Source organism: Chaetodon trifascialis, chromosome 17, assembly GCF_039877785.1.
Source record: "Chaetodon trifascialis isolate fChaTrf1 chromosome 17, fChaTrf1.hap1, whole genome shotgun sequence".
NCBI classification, from domain to species: domain Eukaryota; kingdom Metazoa; phylum Chordata; class Actinopteri; order Chaetodontiformes; family Chaetodontidae; genus Chaetodon; species Chaetodon trifascialis.
The window spans coordinates 5,481,226-5,492,239 of NC_092072.1; the positions used below are offsets into that span (position 1 = coordinate 5,481,226).

General features: G+C 44.5%; 1 protein-coding gene across 3 annotated transcripts in view; it reads right to left on the reverse strand.

The window, feature by feature from the left end:
• The window catches only part of hivep1 (HIVEP zinc finger 1), a 53,495-nt gene extending 43,410 nt beyond the window's left edge, over positions 1-10,085 (reverse strand). The window contains exons 1-2 of one of the 3 annotated variants that reach the window (XM_070983969.1): positions 9,987-10,085; positions 7,517-7,651 (exon numbers count right to left, since the gene is read on the reverse strand). In XM_070983969.1, coding sequence (XP_070840070.1) covers positions 7,517-7,556 — 40 coding nt within the window. In that variant the 5' untranslated portion in view covers positions 7,557-7,651; positions 9,987-10,085. Of the gene's footprint in view, positions 1-7,516; positions 7,652-8,811 lie in introns of all 3 variants that reach the window. The other 2 variants (XM_070983972.1, XM_070983970.1) reach the window with 2 other exon arrangements.
• Positions 10,086-11,014: the final 929 nt, after the last annotated feature.

Consider the following 11,014-nt stretch of genomic DNA (forward strand, 5'->3'; position numbering starts at 1 on the left):
CACTTCCCAGCATTAACAGGCCGTTAACAGGCCGTCAGGTTAATGTAATAAAATACGCAAACTTCATTTCGGTGCATAAACATCCTTGTCAGCGCAGTGAAGGATGCTGAAGGGATGAGAAACTCCGTCCCTGTGCGTCGGCCTTTACAGGGTAAACATTTTCCACCTTGTTAAATGTTCCCCCTTTTCACTGCAGTTGTTCACCATTTATCACGCAGCATGTTCTCCGCTAAAGCAGGAGAGCAGACCTGATGGGCTCTGGTGTGAGGAGCCTTTTACGAGACAAGAGGAATGCACAGTCAGTTCTATAAACACTGGGGTTGGTAACAAGTCTGGGCATTTTCAGGGGCACTTTGAGGAATGGGAGAGAAAAACCAAACGGCACACAGACATCACGTAGCCACTGAAGGCTGCCTGGATGAAAACACCGACAGACACTCAACACATGCAGAGAGAGAGAGAGAGAGAGAGAGAGTGAACGCAGCTCTGTACACATTGTCAGGAAGGTTAATAAACTGCACTCATTTCTAAATCAGTGGGTTTTAATGTCGGGTCACATTTTTCCATCGCAGCTAACTAGGCCACACATCCTCCAGTGAGCTGCACAACAGCGACTTCATTTGAATCTAAAGCAGAGGTGGATGTGTTAATTTACTGCATCATTTAGAAAGCTTGTGTAAAAGCAACACTCTGCTAGTAATTTCCCACGATTTCAATGAAAAGAAGAGAGTAAATCGTCCAAATCTGTTGGAATTTAAATAATTCAAGCACTTCTTTTTATTTATTTAATAGCTATTTAACCATCATAGGAACTTCCTTTCTCCTCACTGTATTTGTGACTTTTCTCTCTCTCAATCCACTGCATGTTAGTATTTTCACTTGACTTTGTTTTTTTAGAAGGAGCCATATGGAAGAATTGGCCACCTGTTGAAGTCATACTCCACACAAATAGGGGGCAGCACCACCACAAACTTCAGCTAAAGTAACCGTTAACTGTAGCCGCTATTAGCTAGTTAGCTCAGTTTGTTGTACAGCTAGCGGTCCGATTAGCTGACTGCCTGGACTGAGGCTTAGAGCACCGAGGGAGTGTTTGTCTCTGACTGCAGGGACGAAGAAGACTTGGCGGGATCAGGCGAGGACAGGAGAGGCGTGGAGCGGGAGGGAGGGACGTCGGACATGAGTCAGCGCCCACCTCCGAAGGCCTGAGCCGGGGATACAGCTGGGTCAGCTCCATGAGCCAAACATGGCAAGAAAGCCATGTTGGTGTTGTTGGACTGAGGGCAGACTAGACACTACAGTGACTCACTATCACCTCTTGAGGCACTGAGTGGTATTACAAGACAGGATGGCCCGAGGCTAACTGGTTAGCATGCTAACTTCAAGAGATTTCTCTGCAACAGATTAGTCTTTGACATCATGCCAAAACTGGCATTTCTGTTGATAATTCTAGTTAAGTTTGAAAGCTTTAAATTAAAATTCTTACATAAAGCTCCTTCAATGCTTCATTTGTACACAGTAGGTGTTTTTATTCTACTCACAATCAGAGTGAGTATTGATGTTTTCACCTCCTGCCTTCTGCATGCTAATGTTAAAGTCTGTGTGTTTCCTTTTTAATGAAGGATTTCTAGCTCCTGGTGTCTAAAACTAAGGAGAGATCCTAAATATCTCTTATCTTTATGTCACTAATGTTGGATGTAATACAGCCTCCTGTGTGGTGCAGGAACACAGACTCTGAATGGACGATTCAAGACTTTTCCACTCACTATCGATGGAAACAAATGCTCTAAAAATCCACAGCTACAAGCTTTTAAGAATAACAGAGAAGTATTCTGGCACCACGAATCTCCTCCAGCTATTTTCAATACATTACCTTCAATTCTGAGGCTTACAAACTTTAATTACCGGAGTAAATCACTGTATTTAAAAGCTGTCGTTAGACTGACTACTTCAGCCCTGACGTCTGCTCAGCTCCTCTTTTCCAACAGTTTGAAGATTTTTTTATATTGTCTTTAACAAGACAAATAAACACCCTTTTTTAATTATATTTCAACCTCATGGACCAATCATATACTGAATACCAGCTAAAATGGTACAGCTTGACATTTAACTCAAGGCCTCCTTACTAGCAGCTTTCAATTCCATCCTGTGGTCTTCAGGAGCAGATTCTTCCTCACTGAGAAACACTCGTGATGCAGAGAGTCTGACAGGTGGAAACTACACTGTTGTCGTCAGAATAAATCAACTTTTTCTTTGTTTTTACAGGCTGTCCACATGAAGAAACCCTAATATTTCATTAGTCCACAGTTTGCCTGTCAGCAGTGAGTATTCTGTGTATTTCTGCTCATGTCCACAGAGAGAGCGTCTGTCTGAAGGGGAAACCACTGTGTATCCCTCCAGAGCTGCTTGGAGACCAGCTGTTTGAGAAAAGTAAACAGAGACTCAAAGGAGGGGGGACAGGAGTTCCGAACTTCCTGCATTGTTGCCCACAAACTGCGTCAGAGGATCTTTCCTGACGACACCGAACAGCAGCACACGAACTATATACTGAGACACCTGAGGCCGCGTTAAAAATCACAGCATTTTCTGCAAAAGTGCAGTTTAAAGTTCTGAAAATTAAGATTTAAGCGAGTGAAGCCATGCGCCGTTTAAGCATTTCATCTTTATTTTGTGAACTTTTCTGATTGAATCTGACGACTGTCCCTCGAGGGTGAATGATTCACTGAGTACCTGTGAGCAGGTTTCCTTTCCTGAAGTCTCAGGAGAGAAAAAATGGATGAGGAAATAAGTGAGTGCGGAGCTGAAAACAGCGGATGACTCCTTTTGTGACTCTGTTTACGATGTGCGATGGTTTAATATGATTCAGGTAATAATACAGACGGGAATGCTCTCCTTAAGTCGGGGAAGGATCATCAAAAACAAACCTCAAAGTTCCTTCCTCTCTGATCTTTGTATTAATCGGTTCATTTTTTGCTCATTTCTGCAGTTTCACATTGAGTTACCAGTTTCAGGTCTGTCTAAAGGTCTTTCTTATTATTGAACCAATATCGCGATTTATCAGCTTTCAGCAGGATCATTTTATGATAATTAATTCAAGTTAAAGGAAGCCATCACACAGCCCATTATTGCCTTCACATACCATTTAAGAAATATGGTTTAAATGATTGGTAATTCATTATAATATTTACATTTTTTCAAGCAGATATTCTCCACTTCCAGCTGTTCCTATATGCAGATTTGCTGCTTTTCTGTGTCATAAACTGAATATCTTTTTGGACTGTTGGTCAGACAAAACAAGACCTTTGAATACATGTCTTTGAGCTGTGGGTGATTACAGCAGGCGTCAAACCGAAACTATTACTTCACTTAACTCTGACGTTAGTTCCTTTACAGTATGTTACATCAGTGTTATTTGTTATTTGTACAACTTTGTTTAGCCAAAAGGCGTGTGTGCATGTATTGGTTAAGAGAAAAAAACTCACTATGAAGCTGTTTTAAATGTGTGTTTATATAATTCAGTCCAATACAACAGGACCAGTAACATGGGCCTGAGGTAATAAATATAACTATACAAATAACTCTCCCACAAAGCCAACAGAAACCGATCATCACAAGCTTCTTACACTTAAGATTTATTTCAGGGACATTTTATTGGACAGTATTTGATTGTAACTATTGACAAAGGGTGTTTACATTTTGCACTAAATTAAGTTCACACTGTTTTTTTTTAATATGATGGTTAAAATAAATAGACGCTGTACTGACAAAGTCGAGATATTCACTGTGAAAACAGCTGAAGATAACATCTTATCATGGCTCAAGCAAAGTTTAGTCTACAGCTCAGACTGAAGCTTTACTGACAGCTAGCTTTGACTCGTTCCATCCAAAGGCATTAAATTCACCTGATGGATGTCAGCAGAGCAGCCGGGTCGGGACCGCGTCAATAAAACGATTCATTCTTTGTGTCCCCTGAAGACCAGGAGGGACGAGGTTGGTGCAGTTTCCTTTGTGCCGGAGTCAGACCGCGGCCAAACCTCTGAGGCAGAGAGGACTCCTGAAGAGCTAGCATGTTTGTAACTGTGCTAAGATTAATTACTGCTACATTATAAAGCAAAGAAAACGCTGTTTTGAAGGCTCATTTAGCAGCAAGCTGAGAGTTTTTCAAGCCAGTCTTGGACATTAAGCATCATTACGTGATGGCTTGAGGGCACAAAGTATGAGGAGGGCTCTTTGAGTTCCCAGGGAAAGACATTCTCCACAGCGGAGTTTAAGCATGTGATAGCATGCCACGCAATTATCATTTCCTCTCTGATGAAGGAAAAGCCTTGAGTGCAGGCCCGGGAGGAGGGGTGATGAACTGGGTCAAAAGGCAAAACAAGAAGCCAAACAAATGTCTCAACAAGTTATCAGATGATGAGGAAGTGAACCGGGTGCTCCCACAACGTGCTGAGAAATTCACCAGAACTGGAGACGGCAAGTTATATCAAGTTTAAAGTAACACCTCGAAGACACTTCAGTGTGTTCAGGGAAAACAAAAAAGACTAAATCTGCATCTGGAGCCTTGAATTTAATTTTTTACCCAATTTAAAGCGTCTTAAATTCAGAGGGCAGAGGGGTGACCACAAAATGACTATGAAGAGACGTAAAACAACCACAAAGAGACAAAAACACAAAGAGATATAAGAAGGACTACAAAGAGACAAAAAAACAACCACAAAGAGACACAAAACAAACACAAAGAGACAAAAAACAACTACAAAGAGACACAAAAAGGCTACAAAGAGACACAAAATAAACACAAAGAGAACAACTACAAACACAGTTGATTTGTGTCTATAGTTACAAATAGCAGCTATTTATTGATATTAGTTGTTTATTTGGCATTAATTTACTACACTGAATAGACAATGAGACTATTAATAATGTAGATTTTATTACTGCTGAGAACTCAGGCTTCAAATATGAGTCATAACATGCTTTGACTCATTGTACAAAGGTGCCCCCCCCCATCAAGAATCTCTAAACCCACCCCGATATAAGAATCTCCCAACCCAATCAAATTACTGTCAATTATACTCTTTTCAAGTCCAGATCTTTAAGCATCAAGTAAAAAAATCCCCCAAACGCTGCAGCAGCTGCAGTCTATTGCCTGCACCAGGAGAAACGAGGGAACAGCCACCATTAAAAATAGAAGCAAGTATCATTTGGCCGCCGTTTCTCCCGTCCTCTGTTGGGCGATGTAATGTACTGTTCTGAAACTTAATTATTTATGTTGTTTGGCCAAATAAGCTCAATGAAAAAAGCACACAAGGAGTGTTTATATGATAAATAAACAGAGGGACTGGCCCGCTGGCTCGTCGCTCAGGGACATGAGGAAATCTGCCGTGTGGATCGACTGCTGGGGAATGGCAGCGATGCACATTTTCACACCCAGCATGTAACGCTGCAAATTCGTAGATCTGTGAACTGCAAACGTCTGTTGACACGTAAATCTGTCAGTTCTCAACATAACACGAAATCCTTCAAGCCAATTGGTGTTCTGCATTAGCATGAAGAGCTGCTGCAGCTTCAGGATGTGTCAGCACAATTACCTTCAATATGTGCTTTCAATGCATTTTGTTCTAGTTCGGTTTATATGCAAGTGTTTTGGGCTGCATGAGGATCCCTGAAGATTCACCTCAAAAAGTGGCTGTTTCCTCACTCACGACGACACATTCATACACACCAAATCCTGAATAAACACGTCTTCGTTTCACACACTGGTCACATCAGATGAGACAAAACTGAAGCCACTGATGAGAGATCAGAAGCAAACAATGCAGCCGCAGAGTGTACGTTAACGCATGAGCAACGAAAAGCCAGAATGATCTGTTTGCATTAAAGACCTCAGAAGAGAAGAGAAGAGACTCAGAAAGACGGCGAGACGTCAGAGTACTCGTGAACCATACGTAAATAGTAATGTGGTAAATGTTTGTCATTATGATTCATCACCTTCGTATCTTATTGGCCTATTTATGTCATGATTTCGTACGTATGTCTGAAAGCCACAGCCAACGCAATAATAAAAAAACCTCATAAAATGTTCACATTCACCCACATGCATCCATGAAATTATAACTATAATAACTTTGCCCCACTGATGCCTTCACCTCGGCCCTCTGATATGTCCTGTGGCTGAATATGAAGATTCACAGGCGTCAGGCCCTGTACAGCTGCTCATCTATGGTAATGAATTCTAATATATTAATGTGACTAAAAATAGTTTATATCAAGTTTCATGAGGTTAGAATGAAGCTTTTGTTCAAAAACAACTTTAGAGCAACACAACATTACTTTTAAAGAAAGGTACAATACAAGTTTATTATTATTATTATACTGTGATATCTTCTGAGACACTTATCGTACCATGAAAATCTCATACTGCTGCAGGTTTAGCCCTGAAACATCCTCACATCCACACACTAACTTTGCTTTGTGTAATCATTTGTGTCCGATATGATTTTTCTCGTCCACTCGTGCACAGATTCTATGAAAATGCTAATAATGTTCAGCTTCACTTGCATACTGAACCACAATTTGCTTCCAAACTAGTTGTGACAAAACCATCATGTGCGTAAACATTCAGCTCAGATTTAGGTTAAGATTAGGTTCTAGTGCACATCCATCATTCTGCACAATGAGCTCAAACCAAGTCTGGTAACCTTAAGGAAAGCACGATGTGGAGCAGAGAGTCTCTGGATAGTCATCATTTGTCTGTCAACTCAGCGCTCTGTTCATCTTCCTCCTCCTTAACAAAAAGGCTCCACTTTCAATCCAGGAAATGATCCAAATTCAACCATTTCTACACACTGAAATGGGAGGGAATGATCCAATCTGGCAACAATGGTTGAATCCAACAAAAAGAGACTCAGGTAACGTGGAAAAGTTTGTTAATACTGTAAAAAGGTCAGATCGACAGACAGGCAGCTGTGAGGAAACGCAGAGGAAGGAGCAACACGTCGCCGTCCAGTGAAAACCAGGCAGCTCTGAGCTCAGATGACCGACTGGATTTTTTCCCCTCAGAAGCAGGAATTTCTTCTCAATCCATGAAAACCAGCGGATGAAATTCAACACCACCAAATTTAGATATTTGTGGTTTTCACTGGGCAGCGATAATGATGAGAGGTCTGAAAAACCAAACCGGCAAGTGGTTCCAACAAGTCAATTAAGTATTTTTCAGTATTTATCACGTTTCCATGAATATCACCAATATCATGACATCTTTTTCAGGCAGTTCGTCCACCACTATGATGGAAGACCACCTGCTCCCAGCTGAGCTCTTTCTAATCGTAATTCAGGACACGTAGGAAGGAAACAATCATCCTATTTTAAGCCAAACAACACATCTCATGCCAACAGTATGTAGAGATATAATTGCTTTGTGGTCAGAAGAGACAACTGAGCAGTTCCTCTTCAGACAGACATCCACACCCAGCAGCTGACAGGAAATGCAGAACGCAGCGCGGACGCGTGGACTCACCTTTTAAATTTTTCGGGTTATTCTGCTTGGTCCGCGGCATCTTTCCACCTCAGTTCACAGGTGCATGTTGGGGAAAGTGGATTCTAGCGTTGGACCTCGAGAAGAGTCGACTCCGGAGCCGCAGTCTGGGCACATCTGCAGAAAACACACATATGGATGGAGTCAGAATCGGCTAAAGGTGAACTCACGCTGATCGATGAGGCGCTCTGCAGGCCTGGCAGCCTGTGGAGTCCTCTGCTCTCACTCGGCGGCCGTCTGCGAGTCCAGGACGGAGGCGCCGATTGAGTTTATTCCTCAAACAGGTGCCCCGGCCGGACCTTCAGGCCTCTCCTCTCCGAGCTGCTCTGTGATAATGTGCAGTGCGGCTCGGACTACTGTCTGCTGTCAGTGAGAGGAGGTGTGAATATGTTCTCCCCATATCAATATAACCTCTGCAGCAGCTGCTATCTGCCACTCTGATCTCAGACGCTGCCGCTGTTTATGGGAAACGTCTGATTGACATGTCAGCGGCTGATACAGAGCGCTCGCTCTTCACTTTGACGAATGTCAGCGCGAATGACGAACGATGCAAACAATAAGGTCCTGTGTGCGCCGGTGATGAACGCTCAGGGCAGCTGGGCGGCCACACAGAGGTTACTATCAGAGCGATCTCCCTGCTGAAGTTAGATCACTGCAGAAAGTCAAAACATCGAAGCGGCTGAACCCACCTTCGCAAGTGGAAAACGTTTGATCTGATCGCTTTCGATGCCCTTTAGCACAATGAAAGATCACAAGCTTAATATGGGTTTCATGCAAATGCTGGTTTGCTAAAACAACGTGAGGCAGCGAGGTGGGTGTTGAAGTTAAATGTTACTGGGATGTCAAAGCCACAGAGCTGCAAACGCTTTTGTCAGCTGCTTGATATGCATAAACAACTGCAGAAGCTCACCTCTGCATAGACCCCCCAAAACACAAATCGTGAATAAATATCTCATTTAAATCATTTTTAGCTTTCTTGCCCTTGCATCATCTCCATCATGTCCCCACAACACCTCAACCCCTGTCAGAGCATTGCAGGGAGCAGCAGAGCTTCAGGAACCAGCCTTTGTTTCCCCCCTCACCAATATTACATAACACTTACTACAACTGGATGATGATGATTTTTTTTCCTCCATACAGTTGGTACATGTGGCGCTAGAGCAATGACATCATCTCACGGTGGATTTCGGTATAGACTCGCTGTGTGCACGGCGCCTGCACCAGGTCGCATAAAAACACGTCCAGGTCGCGCGACAGAAACACGAAGAGCGGCTCACCTGGATCCCGCGGTGATGCACAGTTTTGCTTCGGTGCAGGTTCGACGTCGCGGATGATGAGGCGGAGGAGGGAGACGTGCACATTTCCTCTGGCGTGTCTGTCAGTCCGTCTGCCGGCCCGTCTGCGTGTCTCTGCGTGCGTGCGTGCGTGCGTGTGAGTGTGTATGTGCACATATATGTGAGGAAACACCCTGATACTGACACCAGAAAAACACACACACATACCAGCGCTGTAACGCTATGTCCTCACCGCGTCAGGCCGAAATGCAACTTGCAGGTGACTAATGAGTGATGATTTCCTTCACACCTGAGGATCAACCACAGGCATGACGTGCACGAGGGGCAGCAGCGGCGGAAAAGCACGCATACTCACGCACTGGTGGTGTCTGAGAGTGCGTGACACAATTAATAAGCTTAATTATCAGAAAAAATAAACACATAGCGATGCTGCACGTGTATGTTTTTGTACACGTTGCAGGGGAGATGAGCACCCGGTTCACGGGGTGCAGCCGCGACAAACGCTGCAGAAGGCAAAGAAATGATGGGATTTAAATGCATGGAATTAAGTCAGCAAAAACAATGCATGGGAATAGCGTATTTTGTGCCTGTTGCAACACGTGAACGCCCTGTAAGTGAGGGAGGAGCCAGGGAAAACCCCTCACCGTCTCTGCAACAGCGCTCGAACGGGACACTTCCCCCTTATCCAACAAAACCGAACGCTCAGCCTGCACGCATGCAGCCCGGTCACATCACAGGCGAAGACAGTGAACACACGAACACACTCGGGGTGACAGAAATAGCTTGTGGCTTACCTACAGCGCAAAAAGAGCAACAAAGAGCGCCGCGTAGAGAGGCGCCGGGGAGCTCAAGTTGCGTCCTCTGAGCACGGTTTGCTGCACAACTCCACACAGGAAACAACTGCGCCAAAAAAAAAAAAAAAAAACCCGGCCAGCTCACCTGCCTCCACCTGGCCAAACCGTGAAGACCCCTCAAAGTTCACGGCGGGCTAAAACCGGACGAGCGACACACAGCGATAAGAGCATGTCCGACCCTCAAAGGCTGCAGCTACCGACAGCGACCTATATCACAGTGACAGACACCCGCTCCGGCTCCCGCTGGAAGAACACGGGGGTGAACACATCAAGCGCACTCAAACTTAATTTATTAATACTCACAGGTGCAGGGTTGTAGCACACCTTTGCGTGTAAAGAGGAGGGGGTACAGCTCTGTGTTTTCTCCCTTCACCTTCTCGCTCACTTTCTATTGCAGGAAACAGACAGGCCCACTGACGTCAACGGGGGTCCCGTCTCCGCCTCTCAGCCATGAGGGGGTCCTCTTCGGTCCGCGGGGGGGTCCCGACGTCCGCGCCATCGCCGCGTAACCGATAACTGCTCGTGCTGACACGGAAGCCGGAACTTCACCCTCGCGTCGTTGCGTGCTCGTGAGCCTGCGCCCCGTCCGTCTCCTCCTCCTCTCGCGGTAGGATCGTATTGAGACTTCTTCCTGGTCGAGCGGTGAGGAGCCGCAGGTCGTGTCGAGTGTCGTAAACCCCTCTGACGGACCCCCACCCACCCTCTCTGCACATAGTTTAGGACTGACGGTTTTCCCGGAGGTTCCTTGTTGTCAGGTCACGTTGTGCCCCTCCGCCACTACCGACCGGGCTTTCCCGTGCACAAACCTGCAACAGGGACGCAACAGCGGGTCTCTCTGCACCAGGACCGGTGCTCAGTGAAAATAAACATACATGAGCCGTGGCCTCCATTAGTGCCGAGCAACCTCACGGTGGAGGAGGTGCTCAGATCCTTCAGTTAAAGTACTACCACAGTGTAGAAATACTGTTACAAGTAAAAGTCCTGCATTCAAAATCTCACTTAAGTAGGAGTACAAGAGTATTAGCATAAAATACACTTAAAGAGTGACAATGTTAATTATGCAGAATGGTCTATTCCAGAATAATGTGTATTGTATTATTTAATTCTAATTACTGATGCATTAGTACATCAATGTTGCTGCTGGCCAGCATTGAATTTCTCCCTGGAGATCAATAAAATCTTACTGATAGCATTAGTTATTTTGATTATATTTTGCATTGTTCTCTCAATCTGCAAAGTTCACATATAAATGCCGAAATGGAATAAAGTATTCATAAGTTTGTTTTTATTACCTTAGAATGAGCTCTATCCACAGAGGGAGCAGGTCCTCT